General features: G+C 47.2%; 1 protein-coding gene across 1 annotated transcript in view; it reads left to right on the forward strand.

Moving 5' to 3' along the window:
* Positions 1-23,107: 23,107 nt before the first annotated feature.
* ETF1 (eukaryotic translation termination factor 1) overlaps positions 23,108-27,466 on the forward strand; it is a 102,914-nt gene continuing 98,555 nt past the window's right edge. The window contains exons 1-2 of the mRNA XM_069969901.1: positions 23,108-23,281; positions 23,378-23,494. Coding sequence (XP_069826002.1) covers positions 23,409-23,494 — 86 coding nt within the window. The 5' untranslated portion in view covers positions 23,108-23,281; positions 23,378-23,408. The remainder of the gene's footprint in view (positions 23,282-23,377; positions 23,495-27,466) is intronic.

Below are 27,466 nucleotides of genomic sequence, written 5' to 3' on the forward strand. Positions count from 1 at the left end.
GTAAAAGTAAAAAAAAAGTAAGCAAAATGTGCACCAAACACAAAACATCCCTCCCCAATAATAAAAATGCATTACATTCTCTATACATAATAAAACAGATCAAAAACACAAATCCTATACATATTTGGTATTGCCACGTCCGTAACGACACAATCTATAAAACTATATCAACAATTAAATCGCACGACACACGCTGTAAAAAAATAACAACAAAAAAACAGTACCAGAATAGCTGTATTTTATCAATCCGCTTTAGAAAATATGTCATAAAAGAGATAAAAGTAATATACATATTAAACTTGGTATCAATAGAAACCACAGATCTTGATGGACTTGCTGCGGCAGGCGACCCCCAGGTCGCTACCCCTGGCTTGGTTGCTGGTGACGGCAGGCGAGGCGTGGCAGGAGCAGTAGGCAGGAGATGGCACAGGCAGAGGACAGAAGGCGTGCTCGCAGGTGGCGGACAGGACTCAGGAACAATGGGAAGGTAGCGGGCAAGGATAGGGACAAGGACTAAGGACAGGAACCAGGGACAAGGACTAAGGTCAGGAACAACAGGGAGCTGGGCCAAACGCTATGGGAAGCATGTAGAGGCTCCAACACGAGGGACAGGGCATGCTGGGATTTATAGGGAGTGATTGGGTGCAACTACCAATTAGGGACGGACTGGCCCTTTAAATCTGAGACAGCCGGCGCGCGCGCGCCCTAGGAGGCGGGGACGCGCGCGCCGGCCGGCACAGACGGAGAGCGGAGCGGGACGAGGTGAGGTGCCCCCCGGGGCCGAACAGACCACAGCGCCGGGTCCCTGCACCGGGACCCCGGCAGCCGCGTCAGACAGAGGGCGGTCGCGGCGGCGGCCCGGAGCACGGGACGCCGCCGCGGCCATGACAGTACCCCCCCCCCTTTGGCCTCCCCCTCTTTCTTGCCTGCAGGAACCCCTTGATGAGATCTTTATCCAGGATGTTAGCCTCGGGTTCCCAGGACCTCTCCTCAGGACCAAATCCTCTCCAGTCCACCAGGAAGAATCGTCTCCTTCTGACAGTTTTCATGGCCAGAATATCTTTAACAACGTAGACGTCGTCAGAGACGGCTTGTGGAACAGAGAACGGAGACTGATCGGGGAACCGGTTGAGGACCACTGGCTTCAAGAGGGAGACATGGAAGGCGTTCGGAATCCGCATAGTAGGGGGCAGGCGGAGTTTGTAGGTGACAGGGTTGATGCGTTTTAGCACCGAGAAAGGACCAAGGAATCGAGAACCCAACTTGTAGCTGGGAATCTTGAGTCGAACATATTTGCCCGAGAGCCAGACTTTGTCACCTGGAAGAAAATTCGTGGCAGGTCTCCTCTTCTTATCAGCCTGGGCCTTCATGCGTTCAGAGGCTTTGAGTAAGGACTGTCGAGTTTGTTCCCAGATCGACTGCAGGTCAGATAACAACTCCTCCACGGCTGGAACCCCAGAGGATGGAGAGAGAGGCAGAGGAGGACGAGGATGATGCCCGTAGACCACATAGAAAGGAGACTTGCCTGTGGAACTCGAGTCCAGATGGTTATAAGAGAATTCCGCCCATGGAAGGAGATCGGACCAGTTGTCTTGGCGGCTGGACACAAAATGACGTAGGTAGTTACCCAGGATCTGATTGACTCTCTCCACTTGCCCGTTGGTCTGGGGATGGTAGGCCGATGAGAACAGAGGGCACGCCAAAACTTAGAGACAAATTGAGAGCCTCGGTCGGACACAATGTGATGAGGAAGTCCATGCAGGCGGAAGATGTGTCGGAAGAACAACTGAGCCAGACGAGGAGCAGAGGGTAGGCCAGGAAGAGCCACGAAGTGAGCCATTTTAGAGAATCGGTCCGTCACCACCCAAATAACTGTATTGCCCGCGGATGGAGGTAGGTCTGTGATGAAATCCATCCCAATGTGGTGCCAGGGATGGTCCGGGACTGGCAAGGGCAAAAGTAGGCCGGCAGGTCTTTGACGGGGAGACTTATTCCTGGCACAGACTGCACAGGAGGCCACAAAATCCTTGACATCCTGGAGGAGATTGGGCCACCAGTAGTGACGGGAGATCAATTGCCCAGTCTTTAGAGCTCCTGGATGCCCGGCCACCAAAGAGGAATGCCCCCACTTCAAGATGCGTTTACGGAGTGCGGGGCGCACATAAGTCTTCCCGGGGGGCAGTCTCTGCAGAGCAGAAGTGGCAACTGGTACTAGGCGGTCGGGAGGTATTATGTGACGAGGAGATTCCTCTTGCCCAATGACATCGGATGCTCGGGACAATGCATCAGCCTTTAAATTCTTCTCGGCTGGACGGAAATGGATGGTAAAGTTGAACCGGGAGAAGAAGAGGGACCACCTGGCCTGCCGGGGATTGAGGCGTTGAGCCGATTGAAGGTAGAGGAGGTTCTTGTGGTCCGTGTAGATGTTAATGGGGTGTTTAGCCCCCTCTAGTAGATGACGCCACTCCTCCAGTGCCAACTTAATGGCCAGGAGTTCACGGTCCCCAATTGTATAGTTCCTCTCGGCAGGGGAGAAAGTCTTAGAAAAGAACCCGCAGGTTCTGGTCTTGCCAGATGTGTCCCTTTGCGAGAGAACGGCTCCTGCGCCCACAGAAGAAGCATCGACCTCGAGAGAAAACGGCCTGGAGACATCCGGGAGTAGTGGATCCACTGGACCGTCACCAGCGATGGCACTAACCTCACCAGGGAGCGGAGTCTAAGGGCCCGCTGGTTTTCACCAGAGCCCGCCGCAAGGCGGGATAGACTTGCTGCGGCAGGCGACCCCCAGGTCGCTACCCCTGGCTTGGTGGCTGGTGACGGCAGGCGAGGCGTGGCAGGAGCAGTAGGCAGGAGATGGCACAGGCAGAGGACAGAAGGCGTGCTCACAGGTGGCGGACAGGACTCAGGAACAATGGGAAGGCAGCGGGCAAGGATAGGGACAAGGACTAAGGACAGGAACCAGGGACAAGGACTAAGGTCAGGAACAACAGGGAGCTGGGCCAAACGCTATGGGAAGCATGTAGAGGCTCCAACACGAGGGACAGGGCATGCTGGGATTTATAGGGAGTGATTGGGTGCAACTACCAATTAGGGACGGACTGGCCCTTTAAATCTGAGACAGCCGGCGCGCGCGCGCCCTAGGAGGCGGGGACGCGCGCGCCGGCCGGCACAGACGGAGAGCGGAGCGGGACGAGGTGAGGCGCCCCCCGGGGCCGAACAGACCGCAGCGCCGGGTCCCTGCACCGGGACCCCGGCAGCCGCGTCAGACAGAGGGCGGTCGCGGCGGCGGCCCGGAGCACGGGACGCCGCCGCGGCCATGACAGAGAGATATCCGCACGACACCAAGATGAGAGAGAAGATGACTCCGGACACTTGTATAGGCAGGCAGCCGTTTACTGGAACGCAGCAGCAGAATCAGTCACTCTTCTTATAGTGAAAAGGCTGCAGAGACGCTTCTGTCCCCTTCTGAGGGAGAGGACAGAGCAACACAACCTCCTTGCTTGAAAGCAGGTGCTGAACTGACTTGTCAGCAGGAAGTGGGAAGTCACATGGTTGCTCCTGGCCAGAGCTAGTCGGCCATTGGAGGAACCATAATTACAGGGCACTGGCACGTGATCCACAGCCTTGCATACCACTGTACAAGGTAATAATAATACACTGGAGTATATATATATATATATATATATATATATATATATATATATATATACCAAGATATACCTGAGAATACACATAACCAGGGAATATCAGGGGGAAAACTAGCAGCAGTTGCTGTGTGCACAGTTACCAGAACCAGCATGGACTAAGTGATAGAAATGAGCACGATAGGAGTAGTAGTCCTTGCGTTCTGGGACACTGCATTCCCACCTAATTCAATGCGAGAACACAGCACTTTAGCACTTTCTGTGCGCTGTTGCCCACTGCGTCAGCCACGACAGCTAGCATGTGCAGTTGTGAATCGCAGGCAGAACCTGGACTTGCAAGTCTACGTTCCACCTTCAGTTCCCAACCATATAAACTACCTGAAGCAGTAAAGAGCACCCAGAAAGTACTTAAAGGCTGTGTAGAATCTATAGCGGATATGGTACATGTGAATATACCCTAAGGATCATGGCATATATAGCTGCACACAGGCTACATGTCATATGCTGCACACAGACTATATATCATACTCTGCATACAGGCTATATACCATACACTGCACAGAGGCTTTATATCATAAACTGCACACAGGCTATATATCATACTCTGCATACAGGCTATATACCATACACTGCACACAGGCTGTATATCATACACTGCACACAGGCTATATATCAGACACTGCACACAGGCTATACAGTATATAATAATCCTCATAAAGAAGAAACATCTGAGCCGATTCACAGATTTTCATAAATCATTAACAAAGTTTATTAAGACAATTTTGATAACATGATTATGACCCAACACATAAAATTTTTTTATTGTATAAAATCGAGGACAACACAAGACAGACAGCACAACATAGGGAAAGGGAAGCTACACCGTTCATGCATGTGTTGTAAGAAAAGCAAAACGCATGCTTTGGCCAGCGGATCTCATATATCACAAAGTGCTACATGCATAATGCAATAGACAAAAAATAACGGAGGCAAAGCATGCACAAAGAGTAGTAAAGATATTATATAGCTTAATTTTCAGAGGTGAAAAATTAAAGAAGTAAAGTACAAAGTGCTACAGTATAGGCCAATGCTCACCTCAGAAAGAAAAAAACAAGAGATCACAAGAAGTAAAAATGACATGCATAAGAGCCGTGTAGCTCCCTTACCCACATGAACACCCCATATATAATAGGCTGCACACAGGCTATATACCATACACTGCACACAGGCTAAATACCATACATTGCATACAGGCTATATATCATACACTGCACACAGACTATATATATCATACACTGCACACAGGCTACATGTCATATGCTGCACACAGGCGCTATATTTATATACCCCTGCTCTGACATATGCCCCCATAGTATATACCCCTGCTCTGATATATGCCCCCATAGTATATACCCCTGCTCTGATATATGCCACCATAGCATATGCCCCCTGCTCTGATATATGCCCCTATAGTATATATCCCTGCTCTGATATATGCCCCTATAGTATATATCCCTGCTCTGATGTGCCAATACAAAAAAAGCCTCATACTCACCTGATATGGGCAGATGACAGGTCTTCTCTCCTCTGGCTCTTCTCTGTTCCTTCAGCCTGAAAGCCACTGTGACAGATCCTCCAGAATGCTTCATGATGTCACATCCCTACTGGAGAGATCAGGTTTCCTTGCTGAGGTCCCACGCTGTCCTCTCCTCAGTGAGGGAGAGGGGCGAGTGAGGACCTCGGCAGGAGACAGGTACCTGGAAACTTTACAGGAAGAATCCATTCAAAGACCCACCAGGGGGGAGTCTGAGCCTGCCAGGAGGGAGATGCTTACACAGGATTAACCCTACACCTCCCTCCCTCCTTGAACAGCATGCAGTGTAGCCAGTGCTGTGTCCAGGTAGGGTTTCCACATGCTTTTTGCGCATGGGACTGACTCCCAGATACCACTTCCGGGTTTGGGCTTGTGGAGGCCCCTAGGCACGTGCCCCTGGTGCCCTCCCTTTAATCCGGCCCTGGGAGTCGGAGTTGGAGATAGCTTTGGCTGGAGTCAGAGTCGGAGCTAGCTTTGGCTGGAGTCGGAGTTGGAAAAAAATGTACCGACTCCGACTCCATCTTTACAAAAATATTTAAAAAATGTAGAATAGAATTTTGATATGAATTTTACAAGTTTTGCTCATGAATATATATTATGAGCAACATTCTAATAGGAAACTGGTCCTATTACATAAGGGTGGTCGGGGAATATATCAGTAATAGGACACTGGCCCTATTACATAAGGGTGGTTGTGGAATATATCAGTAATAGGACACTGGTCCTATTACATAAGGGTGGTCATGGAAAAGTTGTCAGTCACTATTTGGTAGTTTGTTTCTAAGCTGGAAGAGTCCAGTTGTGTGGGGGAGATCTGTGCTGTTCTCTTCCTGGATGCTGGATGACTGTATATGAGCAGCAGTGTAATATGGAGATATCCTGTTTAATATAAAGGAGAAGACATAAGTAGTGTAGCTGTAACTTCTGTGGTGTGGTGTTTTCTCTCTGGGAGAAGATTGTGTGTTTTTCTTCAGTGTTCAATGGCTGCAGCTGTGTGTGTGTGTGTGTGTGTGTGTGTGTGTGTGGGTGCGTGTGCTATGGCTGCAGTAGGCTGTGTGTGTGCTATGACTAAAGCAGGCTGTGTGTGGTATGACTACAGCAGGCTGTGTGTGTGTGCTATGGCCGCAGCAGGCTGTGTGTATGTGTGCTATGGCTGCAGCAAGCCGTGTGTGTGTGTGTGTGTGTGTGTATGTGTGTGCTATAGCTGCAGCAGGCTGTGTGTATGTGTGCTATTGCCACAGCAGGCTGTGTGTGTGTATGCTATGGCTGCAGCAAGCTGTGTGTGTGTGCTAAGGCTGCAGCAGGCTGTGTGTGTGCATGCTATGGCTGCAGCAGGCTGTGTGTGTGTGTGTGTGTGCTATTGCATGCCCCCACAGTGACCTTCTATATCACTATGTGTGACTCCTCTCTATATCACTGTGTGACCTCTATATCACTATGTGTGAACCCTCTCTATATCACTATGTGTGACCCCCTGTATATCACTATGGCTGACCTCTATATCACAGGGATCTGGCATTGTTAGCAGTGTTTCTGTGTGTATGGTGAATATTTAGTTAGAAACATAAAAGATTGTCAGCAGGAAAAGATCACCTGCTCCATCTAGTCTAGTTCTGAGTTGTTCAGGACATGGAGGCTGGAGACTGACTGCATCCACTGCACACACAGGAGAAGCTGCTATATATGTTTCCTCATTCCCTCAGAAGTCGCCCCAGGATCATTTAGGACATTAGGGAAAAGCTGCTGAACCAGTGTGATAAATAACTACCCTGGTATATGACTGGCCATTTATGAAGTAGCAGGAGTCAGAGTCAGGAGTCGGTCCTGATAAAATTCAGGAGTCGGAGTCGGTCCTGATAAAATTCAGGAGTCGGAGCTGCGGCTTACCGACTCCACAGCTCTGCTTGCAATGTGGCGACAGATTTTGTGGGTTTTTGCTAGGAAGTTTCTATTGTGCCGGTGGTAATGGTTAAAAAAAACCTATACAAATTTGGTATCACCGTAACCGCAGTGACCCAGAGAATATGTTTATTATGTTATTAGAGACCGCCGATACGGTCACTTATGGGCTCTATTCTGCTGCCATCAGCAGAATAGTGCAGCGGCGCCGGTAAGGCCTGCAGTCCCCTCCTCTCAGCTATCGGAGGTAGCTGAGGGGTTGGGGCAGAGTGTGGGGTCAGTTCTGGACGGTCCCCGCCAGGGCTGTGGAGTCGGAGCTAGTTTTGGCTGGATTCGGAGTCGGAGCTAGCTTTGGCTGGAGTCGGTGTCGGAAAAAAATGTACCGACTCTGACTCCAGCTTTAAAAAAATCTTTAAAAAAATGTAGAATTGAATTTTGATATGGATTTTACAAGTTTTGCTCTTGAATATATATTACTAGAAAATGTACCCGGCGCTGCCCGGGTATAAAGTGTCAGTGTGTTAATTAGATTTGTTCTAAGGTGCCCAGGAGGCCAAGCTAAAGGTATTGTTTCATCTGAGTTAATCAGTGGAATTAGTGTATACCTGTAGTGCATAGTTGGAGGGGTTCTGTATACCCACAATGTATAGTTTTTAGTGGTCTCGCATATCTGTAGTGCATAGTTGGGGGGGCTGTATACCTATAGTGTATAGTTGAGGGAGGTCCTGTATACCTGCAGTGTACAGTTGGTGAAGGTCCTGTATACCTGTACTGTATAGTTCAGGGGTCCTGTATACCTGTAGTATATAGTTGGTGCTGTATACCTGTAATGTATAGTTGGTGGAGGTCTTGTATACCTGTAGTTTATAGTTTGAGGGTCCTGGATACCTGTAGTGTATAATTGGTGGAGGTCTTGTATACCTGTAGTATATAGTTCGGGGGTCCTGTATACCTGTAGTAAATAGTTTGAGGATCCTGTATAACTATAGTATAGAGTTGGTGGAGGTCCTGTATACCTGTAGTGTATAGTTTGGGGTCCTATATACCTGTAGTATATAGCTGTGGAGTTCCTGTATACCTGTAGTAAATTTGGGGTCCTGTATACTTGTAGTATAGAGTTGGTGAAGGTGCTGTATACCTGTATTTTAGAGTTGGTGTAGGTCCTGTATACCTGTAGTGTATGGTTTTGAGGTCCTGTATTCCTGTAGTGTATAGTTTGGGGTTCTATATACCTGTAGTATATAGTTGGGGGAGTTCCTGTATACCTGTAGTGTATAGTTTTGGTGTCCTGTATACCTGTAGTGTATAGTTTGGGGTCCTGTATACCTGTAGTATATAGTTGGTGGAGGTCCTGTATACCTGAAGTATATAGTTGGTGGAGGTCCTGTATACCTGTAGTATATAGTTTTGGGGTCCTGTATACCTGTAGTGTAAAGTTTGGGGTCCTGTATACCTGTAGTATATAGTTTTGTGGAGGTCCCGTACACTTGTAGTGTATAGTTTTGGGGTCCTGTATATCTGTAGTGTCCAGTATACCTGCAGGGTTGTATTTACCCGTATGGCAGTGTTATTCAGTCACAGTGTGTCGGTATTGGTTATGTCTGGTATGGGGGTGTTATCCAGTCACAGTATGGCGGTATTGGTCAGGTCTGGTGTGGCGGTGTTATCCAGTCACGGTATGGTGGTATTGGTCAGGTCTGGTATAGCGGTGTTATCCAGTCACAGTATGGCAGTATTGGTCAGGTCTGATATTATGGTGTTATCCAGTCACAGTATGGTGGTATTGGTAAGGACTGGTGTGGCGGTGTTACCCAGTCACAGTTTGCCGGTATTGGTCAGGTCTGGTATGGCAGTGTTATCCAGTCACAGTATGGCGGTATTGGTCAGGTCTGGTATGGCAGTGTTATCCAGTCACAGTATGGTGGTATTGGTCAGGTCTGGTATGACAGTGTTATCCTGCACAGTATGGCGGTATTGTTCAGGTCTGGTATGGCAGTGTTATCCAGTCACAGTATGTTGGTATCAGGTCTGGTATAGCAGTGTTATCCATTCACAGTGTGGCGGTATTGGTCAGGTCTGGTGTGGCAGTGTTATCCAGTCACAGTATGGCGGTATTGGTCAGGTCTGGTGTGGCGGTGTTACCCAGTCACAGTATGGCGGTATTGGTCAGGTCTGGTATGGAGGTGTTATCCAGTCACAGTATGGCGGTATTGGTCAGGTCTGGTATGGAGGTGTTATCCAGTCACAGTATGGCGGTATTGGTCAGGTCTGGTATAGCGGTGTTATCCAGTCACAGTATGGCAGTATTGGTCAGGTCTGATATTATGGTGTTATCCAGTCACAGTATGGTGGTATTGGTAAGGACTGGTGTGGCGGTGTTACCCAGTCACAGTTTGCCGGTATTGGTCAGGTCTGGTATGGCAGTGTTATCCAGTCACAGTATGGCGGTATTGGTCAGGTCTGGTATGGCAGTGTTATCCAGTCACAGTATGGTGGTATTGGTCAGGTCTGGTATGACAGTGTTATCCTGCACAGTATGGCGGTATTGTTCAGGTCTGGTATGGCAGTGTTATCCAGTCACAGTATGTTGGTATCAGGTCTGGTATAGCAGTGTTATCCATTCACAGTGTGGCGGTATTGGTCAGGTCTGGTGTGGCAGTGTTATCCAGTCACAGTATGGCGGTATTGGTCAGGTCTGGTGTGGCGGTGTTACCCAGTCACAGTATGGCGGTATTGGTCAGGTCTGGTATGGAGGTGTTATCCAGTCACAGTATGGCGGTATTGGTCAGGTCTGGTATGGAGGTGTTATCCGGTCACAGTATGGCGGTATTGGTCAGGTCTGGCAGTGTTATCCAGTCACAGTATGGCGGTATTGGTCAGGTCTGGTATGTCAGTGTTATCCAGCACAGTATGGCGGTATTAGTCAGGTCTGGTGTGGCAGTGTTACCCAGTCACAGTTTGGTATACCTGTTGTGCCCTGTATACATGTACTGTATGGATGGAGTAGGGGGCCCTGTATATACATGTACTGTATAGATGGAGTAGGGGGTCTACCAGTTATTACTGTGGATGTTGTGAGGCAGCTTCCCTAGCAACCATTGCTCCCTGTGAAAATGAAAGCAGTAATCCTATTGGTTGCTAAGGCTCCAAATGCCGTGTCTGCTGCAGCTAATTATATCACCTGTGTTTGCAGTGAGGAGATTTTCCCATTCATCTCTATGGGGCGCCGCTCTTTCCCCTCCCCCTCCCCTCCTGTACATCTGGCGGGGACGGGACCTTCGCAATAACCTTCCCGGGCACCCAATGTATCTGTGTGCCAAATTTGGGGTCAAACGGTTCAGGCGTTTGGAAGTCTATAGAGGACAGACAGACAGACAGACAGAAGTACAGACAGACAGACTTTGATTTTTATGATATAGACTAGAAAATGTACCCGGCGCTGCCCGTGTATAAAGTGTCAGTGTGTTAATTAGATTTGTTCTAAGGTGCCCAGGAGGCCAAGCTAAAGGTATTGTTTCATCTGAGTTAATCAGTGGAATTAGTGTATACCTGTAGTGCATAGTTGGAGGGGTTCTGTATACCCACAATGTATAGTTTTTAGGGGTCTCGCATATCTGTAGTGCATAGTTGGGGGGGCTGTATACCTATAGTGTATAGTTGAGGGAGGTCCTGTATACCTGCAGTGTACAGTTGGTGAAGGTCCTGTATACCTGTACTGTATAGTTCAGGGGTCCTGTATACCTGTAGTATATAGTTGGTGCTGTATTCCTGTAATGTATAGTTGGTGGAGGTCTTGTATACCTGTAGTTTATAGTTTGAGGGTCCTGGATACCTGTAGTGTATAATTGGTGGAGGTCTTGTATACCTGTAGTATATAGTTCGGGGGTCCTGTATACCTGTAGTAAATAGTTTGAGGATCCTGTATAACTATAGTATAGAGTTGGTGGAGGTCCTGTATACCTGTAGTGTATAGTTTGGGGTCCTATATACCTGTAGTATATAGCTGGTGGAGTTCTTGTATACCTGTAGTATATTTGGGGTCCTGTATACTTGTAGTATAGAGTTGGTGAAGGTGCTGTATACCTGTATTTTAGAGTTGGTGTAGGTCCTGTATACCTGTAGTGTATGGTTTTGAGGTCCTGTATTCCTGTAGTGTATAGTTTGGGGTTCTATATACCTGTAGTATATAGTTGGGGGAGTTCCTGTATACCTGTAGTGTATAGTTTTGGTGTCCTGTATACCTGTAGTGTATAGTTTGGGGTCCTGTATACCTGTAGTATATAGTTGGTGGAGGTCCTGTATACCTGAAGTATATAGTTGGTGGAGGTCCTGTATACCTGTAGTATATAGTTTTGGGGTCCTGTATACCTGTAGTGTAAAGTTTGGGGTCCTGTATACCTGTAGTATATAGTTTTGTGGAGGTCCCGTGCACTTGTAGTGTATAGTTTTGGGGTCCTGTATATCTGTAGTGTCCTGTATACCTGCAGGGTTGTATTTACCCGTATGGCAGTGTTATTCAGTCACAGTGTGTCGGTATTGGTCATGTCTGGTATGGGGGTGTTATCCAGTCACAGTATGGCGGTATTGGTCAGGTCTGGTGTGGCGGTGTTATCCAGTCACGGTATGGTGGTATTGGTCAGGTCTGGTATAGCGGTGTTATCCAGTCACAGTATGGCGGTATTGGTCAGGTCTGATATTATGGTGTTATCCAGTCACAGTATGGTGATATTGGTCAGGACTGGTGTGGCGGTGTTACCCAGTCACAGTATGGTGGTATTGGTCAGGTCTGGTATGACAGTGTTATCCAGCACAGTATAGCGGTATTGGTCAGGTCTGGTGTGGCGGTGTTATCCATTCACAGTATGGCGGTATTGGTCAGGTCTTATATGACAGTGTTATCCAGTCACAGTATGGCGGTATTGGTCAGGTCTGGTATGACAGTGTTATCCAGCACAGTATAGCGGTATTGGTCAGGTCTGGCGGTGTTATCCATTCACAGTATGGCGGTATTGGTCAGGTCTTATATGACAGTGTTATCCAGTCACAGTATGGCGGTATTGGTCAGGTCTGTTATGACAGTGTTATCCAGTCACAGTATGGCGGTATTGGTCAGGTCTGGTGTGGCAGTGTTATCCATTCACAGTATGGTGGAATTGGTCAGGTCTGGTGTGGCAGTGTTATCCAGTCACAGTATGGCGGTATTGGTCAGGTCTGGTATGGAGGTGTTATCCAGTCACAGTATAGCGGTATTGGTCAGGTCTGGTATGGAGGTGTTATCCAGTCACAGTATGGCGGTATTGGTCAGGTCTGGTATGGCAGTGTTATCCAGTCACAGTATGGCGGTATTGGTCAGGTCTGGTGTGGCGGTGTTATCCAGTCACAGTATGGCGGTAGTGGTCAGGTGTGGTATGGAGGTGTTATCCAGTCACAGTATGGCGGTATTGGTCAGGTCTGGTATGGCAGTGTTATCCAGTCACAGTTTGGTATACCTGTAGTGCCCTGTATGTACATGTCCTGTATAGATGGAGTAGGGGGTCCTGTATATACATGTACTGTATGGATGGAGTAGGGGGCCCTGTATATACATGTACTGTATAGATGGAGTAGGGGGCCCTGTATATACATGTACTGTATGGATGGAGTAGGGGGCCCTGTATATACATGTACTGTATACATGGAGTAGGGGGCCCTGTATATACATGTACTGTATGGATGGAGTAGGGGGCCCTGTATATACATGTAATGTATAGTTGGAGTAGAGGGCCCTGTATATACATGTACTGTATAGATGGAGTAGGGGCTCCTGTATATACATGTCCTGTATAGATGGAGTAGGGGGTCCTGTATATACATGTACTGTATAGATGGAGTAGGAGGTCCTGTATATACATGTACTGTATGGATGGAGTAGGGGGCCCTGTATAAACATGTACTGTATACATGGAGTAGGGGGCCCTGTGTATACATGTACTGTATGGATGGAGTAGGGGGCCCTGTATATACATGTACTGTATGGATGGAGTAGGGGGTCCTGTATACATATACTGTATAGATGGAGTAGGGGGTCTACCAGTTATTACTGTGGATGTTGTGAGGCAGCTTCCCTAGCAACCACAACTCCCTGTGAAAATGAAAGCAGTAAGGCTCCGTTCCCACTGAGCAAAGGTAGCGGAATTCCGCGACGGAATTGTCCGCCGCGGAATGCCGTTAGCCTCCCGCTCATAATGGGACTCTATGGGAGATGCGCGCTCCTGCCCTGTCCGCGCTGAAGAATAACGGAATTCCGCTACCTTTGCTCAGTGGGAACGGGGCCTAATCCTATTGGTTGCTAAGGCTCCAACTGCCGTGTCTGCTGCAGCTAATTATATCACCTGTGTTTGCAGTGAGATTTTCCCATTCATCTCTATGGGGCGCCTCTCTTTCCCCTCCCCCTCCCCTCCTGTACATCTGGCGGGGATGGGACCTTCGCAATAACCTTCCCGGACACCCTATGTATCTGTGTGCCAAATTTGGGGTCAAACGGTTCAGGCGTTTGGAAGTCTATAGAGGACAGACAGATAGACAGACAGACAGAAGGACAGACAGACAGACTTTGATTTTTATGATATAGATGAGCAACATTCTAATAGTACACTGGCCCCATTACATAAGGGTGGTCGGGGAAAAGTTGTCGGTCACTATTTGGCAGTTTGTTTCTGAGCTGGAAGAGTCCATTGTGTGTGTGTGTGTGTGGGAGATCTGTGCTGTTCTCTTCCTGGATGCTGGATGACTGTATATGAGCAGCAGTGTAATATGAAGATATCCTGTGTAATATAGAGGAGGAGAAGACATAAGTAGTGTAGCTGTAACCTCTGTCCTCAGTGTGGTGTTTTCTCTCTGGAAGATTGTGTGTTTTTCTTAAGTGTTCAATGGCTGCAGCAGGCTGTGTGTGTGCTATGGCTGCAGCAAGCTGTGTATTTGTGCTATAGCTGCAGCAGGCTGTGTGTGTGTGTGTGTGCGTGCCCCTACAGTGACCTTCTATATCACTGTGTGACCTCTATATTACTGTGTGACCCCTCTCTATATTACTATGTGTGACCCCTCTCTATATCATTATGTGTGACCCATCTCTATATCACAGGTATCTGGCATTGTTAGCAGTGTTTCTGTGTGTATGGTTAATATTTAGTTAGAAACATAGAAGACTGTCAGCAGGAAAAGATCACCTGCTCTATCTAGTCTAGTTCTGAGTTGTTCAGGACATGGAGGCTGGAGACTGGCTGCATCCACTGCACACACAGGAGAAGCTGCTTTATATCTTTCCTCATTCCCTCAGAAGTTGCCCCAGGATCATGTAGGACATTATGGAGACGCTGCTGAGCCAGTGTGATAAATAACTCCCCTGGTATTTGACCGGCCATTTATGAAGGAGCAGGAGTCGGAGCCGATCCTGATAAAATTCAGGAGTCGGAGTTGGTCCTGATAAAATTTAGGAGTCGGAGCTGAGTTTTGATGTTTTTCACAAAAAAGCACACAAGACAGTGACCAAATTTTGCCACTAACATAAAGTACCATATGTTAACCCTTTAAGGACAGGGACAATTTTCGTTTTTTCCTCCTTGTGTTTAAAAGGCCATAGCACTTGCATTTTTCCACCTACAAACCCACATGAGCCCTTATTGTTTGCGTCACTAATTGTACTTTGCAATGACAGGCTGAATTTTTGCATAAAGTACACTGCGAAACCAGAAAAAAATTCAAAGTGTGGTGAAATTGAAAAAAACCCCCACACATTTCTTTTATTTGGGGGGGATGGTGTATTTACGCCTTTTGCCCTGGGGTAAAACTGACTTGTTGTGCATGTTCCTCAAGTCGTTACGATTAAAACCATATATAACATGTATAACTTTTATTGTATCTGATGGGCTGTAAAAAATTCAAACCATTGTTAACAAATATACATTCCTTAAAATCGTTCTCTTCCCAGGCTTATAACGCTTTTATCCTTTGGTCTATGGGGTTGTGTCAGGTGTCATTTTTTGCGCCATGATGTGTTCTTTCTATCGGTACCTTGATTGCGCATATGCGACTTTTTGATCGCTTTATAAATTTGATCACTTTATACATTTTTTCAGGATATGATGCGAACAAAAATGCGCAATTTTGCACTTTGGGATTTTTTTGCGCTGACGCCGTTTACCGTGCGGGATTAGGAATGTGATTAATTAATAGTTCAGGCAATTACGCACACGCCGATAGCAAACATGTTTATTTATTTACTTTTATTTAAAACCTGGAAAAAGGGGGGTGATTCAAACTTTTATTAGGGGAGGGGGCTTTTTACTAATAACAATACTTTTTTTTTTTTTACACATATACTAGAAGCCCCCCTGGGGGACTTCTAGTATATACACTTTGATCTCTCATTGAGATCTTAGCTGTATAGTTATACAGCAAAGATCAATGAGATCGGCACTCATTTGCTTTCGGCTGCTGCAGTCGAAAACAAACGAGTGCCGAGCTCAGGATGGCGCCATCTTGGAGCGGCCCCTGGCCGGCAGCAGTAACAGAGATCGCTCCTCCGGGACAACGTCCCGGAGGAGCGATCTCCTCCACTAGACACCAGGGAAGTGCTGCATCTGGTAATCGATTGCAGCTGTCATGTTTGACAGCTGCATCTGATTACTGTATTAGCGGTCCCCGCGATCGGACCGTGCCGGCTAATACCCGCTGTCCCGAACTACAAGCAGCACCCGGGACCGCGGCGGTTCAGAGCGGGGTCGCCGTGCGGCCCCGATCTGAACACCTCTAACGAGCGCATGACGTACGGGTACGTCATGCGTCCTTAGGAGGTTAAGAAAAACCAATCTCAGATTTGCTAGCATACGTTAATGGTGCGTTTACACAGAGAGAGTTATCTGACAGATCTTTGAAGCCAAAGCCAGGAACAGACTATAAACAGGGAACAGGTCATAAAGGAAAGACTGAGATTTCTACCCTTTTCAAATCCATTCCTGGGTTTGGCTTAAAAAATCTGTCAGATAAATCTCTCTGTGTAAACGCACCATAAAGCTGAGCTATAAGCGCATAAAGTGAGATAGATCAGATTTTGAAAAATGAGCCTGGTCATTAAAGGGGTAGTGCGGCGGTAAAAAATTATTCACAGAATAACACACATTACAAAGTTATACAACTTTGTAACGTATGTTATGTCTGTGAATGGCCCCCTTCCCCGTGTCCCACCACCCCCACCCGTGTACCCGGAAGTGTAGTGCATTATACATTACCTGATCCGCGTCATCAGCCACTGAGCCTCGATTGGCCAAGCACAGTTATGCTCAGCCAATCGCGGCTGAGCAGCTGATGACGCGGCAGAGGGTGGCCGGCACTCGGGAAGATCGGAGGTCTTCGGGCCGGCCGAAGATGACGTTTGGCACAAGATGGCGGACGCGTTTCAGCACGGATCAGGTATGTATAATGCACTACACTTCCGGGTACACGGGTGGGGGTGGTGGGACACGGGGAAGGGGGCCATTCACAGACATAACATACATTACAAAGTTGTATAAGGGTACAAACACACACAGCTTATACGCAGCAGATACGCAGCAGATTTGATGCTGTGTTCAGTTATTTAGATCTAATCTGCTGCGTATCGCAGCAGTAAATACGCAGCGTATATGCCGTGTGTGTTTGTACCCTAACTTTGTAACGTGTGTTATTCTGTGAATAATTTTTTACCGCCGCACTACCCCTTTAAGGCCCAAATTGGCTTGGTCCCTAAGAGGTTAATTTCCTTGGTACCATATTTGGTACCATATTCTAAAGCTGATGGATAACCAGAGTAGTGACTGGTACAAGGAGGATGGCATGAATGTGAGGGCAGGAGGGAAAGATAAGCCTGGCCACCGCACCTTGGATCAACTGGGGAGGGGAGAATTTAGAGAAGGGAAGGCGGAGTAGTAAGAAAATGCATAAGTCAGGACAGGAATGAATCAGAGCAACAAGAGATTTAGCATTTTGACATAGTCAGATGATTCTGAGGTTTAACCCCTTAACGACATCGGGCGTAAACTTACGCCCTCGCACCCTGGTACTTAGCGCATCAGGGCGTAAATTTACGCCCGATGTTTCCCCGATCACTGCGTGTTCACACACAGCGGTTGGGGAAGATGGCCTGCTATAAATCATAGCAGGCCATCATAGCTTCTCGGCACGGGGGGTGGTTAACACCCCCCGTGCTTACGATCGCCGCTATAGGCTGATCAATTCAGATCAGCCAATAGCGGCGATCGGAACCTTTCCGGGCCTTACCGAGGACGGCACCGACCGCCATTACTGTTAAAAGTAATGTTGATCGCCGTGCCACCGGCCCGATCGCCGTGAACGGCCGGCCGGCCGTTCACGGCGATCGGGCCGGTGGCACGGCGATCAGAGTCCCACAAAATAGTAAATACCTGCCCTGGACCCCTCAGCTAGAGAGCCGAGGGGTCCAGAGCAGGTATTTGTACATTACTCACCTGTCCCGGGCTCCTGATCGGCGTCTTCCGGGTTCGCGGCGTCCTCCGTCATTCCGTTCGGTCTTCGGGTCTTTCCGGCGGTCCTCGTCGTCTTCTTTCGGCTATTTTCGGCTCCAGCCTCGTCATTTTCCGGATTTTGCGCTCTGCTGCCCCCTAGCGGCTGATATGTGTAATACACTTATCAGCAGCTACAGGGATATTCATAATATAGAAAAAGGTTTGTTTTTTTTTCCAAATTTTTTTTTTCTATTTTCCGCACCCTATCGCCGCTGAGTGTTGATCAGCATCGCACGAAAGTGCGCTGCTAATCAGCAACTCCTCCTTTTTGGCGTAGGGTGTTTTTTTTCTATATTCTACTGCCACGGTCTGCTTATAAGTGCCGCACATAAGTGCGGCATTTATCAGCAACTCCTTTGTTGGCGTAGGTTTTTTTTATACTTACTGTAAAAAAAAACACGTAAAAAACACTACATTACACCACACTACATTGAATAAAGTTTGACACTACACCACTACATACCCCATATACCAATCCCCATATAAAGATGGCCCCCAGGGTGTTTTCGGTGTCGGACGCATACGTTATTATTGCCTCCGACACCGAAACAGCCAGTAAGGATGAATGGGGGGATCCTTCTTTCCTCCATTCATCCTCATCATCCAGTGACGTGTCTGGGGGTAGCGTAGCGTACGCTGCCCCCCAGACACGTCTTTTCCGCCAGTACCGTCCCAATAAGAGATGACGGTATGGCGTGAAATTCTACAAACTGTGTGAGCGTACCTCAGGGTACACTTATAGATTTAGGGTACGTGCACACTGCGGAATGGCGAAGGATAACCCTTTGTGCATTCCACAGCTGGCACCCGCCGGCGGACTGATGCGGGCGCATGTCTCCATCCGTGTCATAGACTCCATTCTATGCACGGGTGGATTCCGTCGTCCATCCAAAGAATGAACACGTTGGACGGAGAGCGGAATCCGCCCGTGCATAGAATGGAGTCTATGACACGGACGGAGACGTGCGCCTGCATCACTCCGCCGGCAGGTGCCAACTGTGGAATGCACGAAGGGTTATCTGTCGCGATTCCGCAGTGTGCACGTACCCTTAGAGTGTATGAAGGAAGGGACACCCGAATCCAGCCCCAGATGCCCCCTCCCCCCCATCCTCTGAACAAGTGGAAAGATCGTCCGGGAACTGATCTTCCCACTGCTGGATAAAGGTTACCACCACCTGTACGGGGATAACTTTTATACCAGCACCCCCTCTTCCGGTCCCTCGCTGCCCGAGCCCTAATATTTAGCAGCCATGGAGCGGACCCAGCGCTTCTGGATATGAAGGACCCCGGATCGCACCAGGACAACATTTTCCAGGTGACGTCCCCCACACTGGAGAAAGGGAGACCCCAGAAGAAGTGCAGAGTGTGGCGTAACAGGGGGATCAGGAAGGGCACCATTTTCCAGTGTGACACCTGTCCTGATCACCCCGGCCTCTGCATACTGGATCGCTCCAAGGCGCACCACACGTCATTGGGGTTCTACATTTTCTAAATTCTGTCCCTTATTCCTATTTCAGGGGTCACGTTGATCCGGGGATTATTCTGATCGCCATTATGGAGTCGGGAAGGAATTTTTCCCCTGTGATGAGGCTACTGTCGTCTGCCTCACGAGTGTTTTTTTTTGCCTTCCTCTGGATCAACACAGGTTGAATTTGATGGACACCTGTCATTTCCAACCTTATAAACTAATAATTGGCCTAATACCCCCAAATAAATTAGAATTGTCCCTTTTTCCCAGCTAAATAGGTATGGCCGCCATTCCCATTAGAGGAGGCCATGATGCAATTACAAAGCCTCTGTGCGGCCAGGACAGTAGAAACCCCCCACAAGTGACCCCATTCTGGAAACTACACCCCATAAGGAATCTAACAAGGGGGGCAGCGGGGATATGGCCCCCTGGTGACGGCCACATTTGGGACGTGAAAATGAAAAAAATGGTATTTTTTATTTTCTCGGCACATGTTCTACGTAAGTGCCTGTCACCAGTGGGGTCCATATGCTCACTGCACCCCTTGTTAGATTCCTTATGGGGTGTAGTTTCCAGAATGGGGTCACTTGTCGGGGGTATCTACTGACCTGGCAGCACAGGAGCTTTGTAATTGCGACATGGCCTCCATCCTCCATTCCAGCCTCTAAATGGCGCTCTGTCCCTTTGGTGGCTTGCCCTGTGCCCATATGGCACATTATGCCCACATATGGGGTATTTTCGTAATCAGGGGAAACTACCCTACACGTTTTGTGTTAATTTTCTTTTTTAACCCCTTGTGGAAATGGAAAAAAATTAAGGCTAGAACAACATTAAGTGTAATTTTTGTAAAATTTTTACTCTAATTAATGAATCTTGTCATGATTTTTTCATTTTCACAAGGGGCTAAAAGATAAAAAAAAAAAACACTAACTGTGTAGAGCAATTTCCCCTGAGTACGGAAATACCCCACTTGTGTACATAAAGCGCCATTCGGGTGCAGGGTAAGCCTCCGAAGGGAAGGAGCGCCATTTCGTTTTTGAAGGCTGGATTTGGATGGAATGGATTTTAAGGGGCCATGTTGCATTCAAAAGGCCTCTGTGTTGCCAAGACAGTTGAACCCCCCCACAAATGACCCCATTATGGAAACTACACCCCTCAAGGAATGTAACAAGGGGTGTAGTGAGCATATGGACCCCACTGGTGACAGGCACAAATGTGGAACAATGTGGCGTGAAAATGAAATATTACATTTTTTACACTATAATGTTGGTTTAGCCTTGAATTTATCATTTTCACAAGGGGTTAAAAGAGAAAAAAACACACAATATGTGTAGAGCAATTTCCCCCGAGTCCGTAAATACCCCACATGTGGACATAAAGCGCCATGTGGGCGCAGGGCAAGCCTCCGAAGGGAAGGAGCGCCATTTGGATTTTGGAGGTTGGATTTGGCTAGAATGGATGATGAACGCCATGTCGCATTTACAGAGCCCTCGTGCTGCCAAAACACTGGAAACCCCCCACAAGTGACCCCATTCTGGAAACTGCACCCCTCAAGGAATCTAACAAGGGGTGCAGTGAGGATATGGACCCCTTGATGACAGGCACATTTGTGCCATGAAAGTGAAAAAATGAAATTTTTTACTTTTACGCCACATTGTTCCACATTTGTGCCCGTCACCAGTGGGGTCCATATGCTCACTGTGCCCCTTGTTAGATTCCTTGAGGGGTGTAGTTTCCAGAATGGGGTAACTTGTGGGGGGTTTCCAGTGTCTTGGCAGCACGAGGGCTCTGTAAATGCGACATGGCCCTTGAAATCCTTTCCAGTGAAATTCAGCTTCCAAAAGCCAATTGGCGCTCCTTCCCTTTGGAGGCTCGTCCTGCGCCCCCTTGGCACTTTATCGCCACATGTGGGGTATTTCCGTACTCGGGAGAAACTGCGCTACACATTTTGTGTCTTTTTTTTCCTCTTATCCCTTTAAGAAAATGAAAAATTGAAGGCTAGAACAACGTTTTAGTGTAAAAAATACATTTTTCTTTTTTCACGCCATATTGTTCGGAAAATCTGTGAAGCACCTGTGGGGTCCAGATGCTCACCGCACCCTTGTTACATTCCTTGAGGGGTGTAGTTTTCTAAATGGTGTCCCTTTAGGGGTGTTTTTTAGGTTTTGGCACCCCAGAGCCTCTGCCAACCTGAAGTGGTACAGTCAGAAATGACCAAATATAACGGAGGCGTTGAAATTCACTAGGCGCTCCTTTGTATCTGAGGCTTGTGGTTGCGTCAAATAGCGCAATAGGGCCACATATGGGGTATTTCTATAAACTGCAGAAACGGGGCAATAATTATTGGGGTGCATTTCTCTGGTAATAGGTTTATAATTATGAAAAATATTGGATTACAATAAAATCTCTGCACAGAAAATTAAAATTTTCAAATTTCTTACACACTTAGCTTTTATTTCTGTGACTCCCCTAAAGGGTTAAAACACTTTCTGGATATGCTTTTGCAGAGTGTGGGGGGTGCAGTTTCTGAAATGGGGTGCTTTGTGGGGCTTTCTAACATACAGGCCCCTCAAATACACTTTAAACCTGAACAGGTCCCTAAAAATATCTGTTTTTGAAATTTTACTGAAAATTTGGAAATTTGCTGCTAATGTTTTAAGCTTCCTATTGTCTAAAAAAAATTAAAGATCGTTTAATAAATGCCGCCAACATAAAGTAGACATGTTGCTAATGCTATTTAATATATAATTTATGTGGTATAACCACTTTCTGTATACGCAAAAAAGTTTCAAAGTTGGAAAAATGCAGTTTTTCACATTATTTGGGTTTTTTTCATAAAGATTTGTTACGATTATCGACTCCAATGTACCAGAAATGTAAAGTACAATATGTCACGAGAAAACAATCTCAGAATCAGCCGGATAGGTAAAAGCATCCCGAAGTTATTAATGAATAAAGTGACACTGGTCATATTCATAAAATTTGTCTCTGTCATTAAGGCCATTTCAGGCTCTGTCCTTAAGGGGTTAAGTGACTGAATATAGGTATGGTAGAACTCCAGAGATGTGAGACAAAAGCATGTCAGGTGTAGCTTACATAAGAAGCATATGGCAGTCATGGGGCCCAGTGCGTCCTGTAAGTGGGCTGCAGTTTGATCTTTGCTCTGGAAGCCTCTCGTCTCTGTTTTCCCACATTACTCTACATTATCTTTAAAGGGGTAGTCCACCAAAAAAAAATTTCTTTCAAATCAACTGCTACCATGAAGTGCCAGAGATTTGTAATTTACTTCTATTAAATAATCTCAAGCCTTCCAGTACTTATCAGCTGCTGTATGCCCAACAGGAAGTTGTATTATTTCCAGTCTGGAGAGCAGGAGAGGTTTTCTATGGGGATTTGCTCCTGCTTTGGACAGTTCCTGACATGGACACAGGAGGCAACAGAGAGCACTGGGTCAGACAGGAAAGAAAACACCACTTCCTGCTGGACACACAGCAGCTGATAAGTACTGGAAGACTTAAGATTTTTTAATAGAAGTGAATTACAAATCTCTGGCACTTTATGGCACCAGTTGATTTGAAAGAAAATTTTTTTTGGTGGACTACCCCTTTAACTTCATAGATAACTGACACAGCAGCGAGTAGTATGATGACGTTACACGAAGAAAACCTGCCAGTCATAAAATTCCTCACACACTCGACAACATAGAACTCTAGAATAAAAAAAACGACACGAGAAAGCGCATTTAACGCCACAGGAAACGCCGCCCCAACGCACACCCCACTTTCCAGCAATGGACGCTAGGGCTGTGTCCGCACCACACGAGGAGAAGTAGACTTCCCATGACACACCGCGAGAATACCACAAGGCGTCACTAGCGCATCTGCGTCCGCAGCCACTCACGACCTGCTTTATTACCACTAGTTCGACCAATGTAAAGACGAAGTGCTGGCGGCGACAGGAAGTGACGTCGTGTACCCCATGTGAGCAAGCTTGGATTGCAACACATGCAACAGCCGCGGCAAAGAAAGAAGCCGGTTTTTACGTCACTTCTGGGAGCTGGGGCTGACTCCATTGAGATCGGACGTCGTGGTCTAAACTGAAAGCCGGGATAAGGGGACAGGTAAGGCGCACATAATGCAACCGTCTGGAGGAACAAGGCCTCGCACTGTGTGGTCGCTGCGTGCTCTGACCAACCGTTGGCTTTTCTGTTGAGCAGCTCTCGGCTTCAGACAGGAGGAGGAGAGAAGATGGCTGACGATCCGAGTGCGGCAGATAGGAATGTGGAAATCTGGAAGATCAAGAAGCTGATCAAAAGCTTAGAGGCAGCCAGAGGGTGAGTGATGGGAGCAGGCGGGATCCCCGGATGTCCCTGACAGGGAGGCCGCACTGTGGAGCACCAGGGCCCTGCGGCTGCTCTGCTCCACCCTGCTGGCCGCCGCACCACATGGCACCTGTGCAGGGGGCGCCCAGCGGCCGATCACTTCACAGGGGGATTTGTTACTCCAATTTCACATGTAGCAATGGGTGTTTGCATTTTAATTGAGCTGACTGCAAATATATATATATATATATATATATATATATAATATAAAATTTTTTTTTTTTTTTTTACTCAGTCTCCAGAGTGTTACTGGAAATAAGTGGAGACAAGTTGCAGTTGCACATGTTATTCCAGCACGGGGCGCACTCACATTTCCTAATTTTGTGATAGCTGGTGGTGGTGAGTGCTTCACTCCATGCTGTGTGGTATTATATCAGTCACATGGGCAGGAGCTTGTAATGTTGCTTTAAGATGTAAACATATGTTTTCTGATGATATTTGAGCCTCTCTGACAAGTGGCCTTTATCTCTGGATGGCGAAATAGCAGAGCACAGTGTTCTAGTCAATTTTAGTATGCCTTCACACCGTAATTGTGCCATCTGTACGTTGGCATGCTGTCACATTGGGATGTTGACGTGTGGGTATGTGACGTTGCAGCTGGAAAAACTTACGGTGGTTGTCAGCACGAGGATAGGTAAGTAAACGTTACCACACCCCATTGTCCTTTTTTTTTTTTTTTTTTTAATAACTTTAACGGCTTCTCCTTTTAAAGTTTGCCTCACTTCAGGGTTCAAGCCAAGGGTGCTCACTGACTGGCAGTGTTCAGGCCATCGAAGTCTGTCTATTTGCAGGGGTAGTGCGGTGCTTAACATTTATGCACAAAATAACACACGTTACAAAGTTATACAACTTTTTAATGTATGTTATATATGTATGTTATGTATGTGAATGCCCCCTTCACCTTGTTCCCCCCCCCCCCCCCTTATCGCATTCGTGTTGACCCCCGGCCGCCATCCTGTGACAATGACGTCATCTTTGGGATGACGTCCCTCGTGCCGGCCTTCGTCTGGCGTGTCATCAGCTGCGCTGCCGCGATTGGCATTACTGTGCTCAGCCAATTGCGGCTGAGCAGCTGATGACTCGGCAGAGGGGGGCCGGCATGAGAGCCAGCTGGAACGGTCCGGTCGGCCTCCCGAAGATGACTTCATTGTCACAAGATGGCGGCAGGGGGTCAACACGAATGCAGTAAGTATAATGCAACACACTTCCGGGTCTTGCTTGGGTGGGTGGGGAACACGGGGAAGGGGGGCATTCACATACAGAACATACATTACAAAGTTGTATAACTTTGTAATGTGTGTTATCTTGTGAATAAATGTTTAGCACCGCACTACCCCTTTAAAGTGAATGTACCATTAGGCCTGGGCTGAAGCACTGGAGGCAGGCCAAGCCACCCCCGGTGGGAGGAAACCCCTGCCCCTCCTTAAAACGGCTCCATTGATTTTAATATAGCCGCTTCATAGAGGGGGCGGAGGTTTCCTCCTACTGGGGGTGGGTTGGCTTGTCTCCAGTGCTTTAGCCCAGGCCTAATGGTACATTCACTTTAAAGGGGCCCTCTGACAAAAGTTGTGTGTCTGGGCTATAAATTAGAATTGCGCTTCTTGCTTTTGTTTTAAGATGCTGAAAGTACAACGATAGAGCAGAAAACAACACTGGAAAAGGCAGCTGCAGGGCCCCTGCCATACAAGTATTGTTAAATGGTTGAATAACATAAGACATTAAAGGCAATGAATGTATTGGTTAAAACGTTAAACATCTATTATCTTGTGTGATCTATTGGGAATAGGACCAATGTCGTTGTGAATTACTGCTAGTCACTGAAAATAATGTCATCCTGGTGACATATTTTGTGGACACCATATGTTAGATATAGGCTCTGTAAACTTTGTCATAAAGCTACGTTGACAGTGCTTTTCTGTGGGAAGAGGAGGAGATATGGATACGCCAGCATGTTATCGGTGAGCGTGCTTCAGCTGTGTCAGCAGAAACAAAACGTGCTGGGAACCTATATTGTATCTGTAGATTACAGTAAAGATCAGGTTTTGGGAGCTGCTTATAGACCAATATGTTCTGCTTATAAGTAGCACAGTGCTATTATTTTTTTTTTTGTGATGTTTTCACTGTCTAAACACCTATGGCATATACCGATAATTGTTTAGTAAGTGGGTGTCCCAAATTTGTGGTTACTTAACTACTTGAACAGAGGTTCACTTAAGGTACAAACACACACCGTATACGCAGCGTATTTACTGCTGCGATACGCAGCAGATACTCGGCAGATTACATCCAAATAACTGAACACAGCATCAAATATGCTGCGTGTCTGCTGCGTATACGGTGTGTGTGTGTTTGTACCCTTACTTCAGGGTACAAACCACACACAGCGTATACGCAGCAGATTTGATGGTGCAGATTTGATGCTGTGTTTAGTTATTTAGATCTAATCTGCTGCGTATCTGTTGCGTATTTGCTGCGTATCGCAGCAGTAAATACGCAGCATATATGCCGTGTGTGTTTGTACCCTCAAGGTGTAACCAAATTTTTTTTTTTTCTTTTTATGTTTGGTGTGAGGCTTTGTATACTTGCCGACCTAATCTCCAGCAGCTGCTACTGTTCTAACATTTTGCCACTCAGCCAAGCATACTGCCTGCTATGTTGTCCCACCTGTGGAGTAAACACCTGTAAGAGTTTATGGCTTCATGGGGGAGATTTATCAAACATGGTTCAAAGTGAAACTGGCTCAGTTGCAACTAGCAACCAATCGGATTCCACCTTTCATTCCTCACAGACACTTTGGAAAATGAAAGGTGGAATCTGGTTGTTAGGGGCAACTGAGCCAGTTTCACTTTACACCATGTTTGATAAATCTCCCCCCTTGTGTTTAAAGGGGTATTTTACTCAAACATACTTTATTATATATTCAGTCTCCTTCTCCCAGTTCAGACCTGTAGCTCTCTGCTGAAAACAAACATCTTGTGTGAGCTTTTCTCTCCATCTGTTGTAGCTTCTTTTAACCCCTTAACGACCACGAGTGTAAATATACGCCCTGAGGTCGTTAAGGGAGTCCAGAGGGGGACCGCGTGGCGACCCCACTCTGAACCGCCGCTATCCAGGGTGCTATATGCAGCCCGGGACAGCGTATATTAGCAGACACGCTCCGATCGCTGTTCCCGCTAAACAGCTTTATAAAGGCAGCTGTCAAAGTTGACAGCTGCTTTTAAAAAGCTGTTCCTCCAGTCCCCTGTGGTCTAGTAGGGATCGCGTGGTTGCGATCGCGGCTGAGCAGCCAATGACGCGGCGGAGGGGGGCCGGCATCAGAGATGGCTGCAGCGATTCGGCGGGCCTCCCGAAGATTACGTCGTTGACAGAACGGGGGTCGACACGCGTCAGGTATGTATGGTACACTACACTTCCGGGTCCATGTGCGGGGGTGGGGGAACACGGGGAAGGGGGCGATACACATAAATAACATACATTACAAAGTTGTATAACTTTGCAATGTGTGTTATTTTGTGAATAATTTCTTAGCACCGCACTACCCCTTTAAGGGGTTAATGCTGGGAGGTCATTCTGAGGTCAAGTTGCTAATGTGCTCACTGTGATTAATCCTCCCTGAATTACAAGGAAACTACAAAGTTGCAGATAAAGCCAGTCAAGGACTTGTTTACGTCAGCTGTCTCAGAAGGGAGGGAGGGGGAGACAGGGAGAAAATTTTCCACAGAGATTTTTCTGTGTTCAGTAGAAAGCAGCAGTTCAGAACTGGGGGAAGGAGACTGAATAGATAAGTATGGAAGTAATTGTTAGTCTCGCCATGGGCAGCAACATATAAAAAAATCATGTTTGAGTGCAATACCCCTTTAAAGCAAATCTGTACCCACAATCTGACCCCCCAAACCACTTGTACCTTTGGATAGCTGCTTTTAA

Source organism: Dendropsophus ebraccatus, chromosome 1 (genome assembly GCF_027789765.1).
Source record: "Dendropsophus ebraccatus isolate aDenEbr1 chromosome 1, aDenEbr1.pat, whole genome shotgun sequence".
NCBI lineage: Eukaryota > Metazoa > Chordata > Amphibia > Anura > Hylidae > Dendropsophus > Dendropsophus ebraccatus.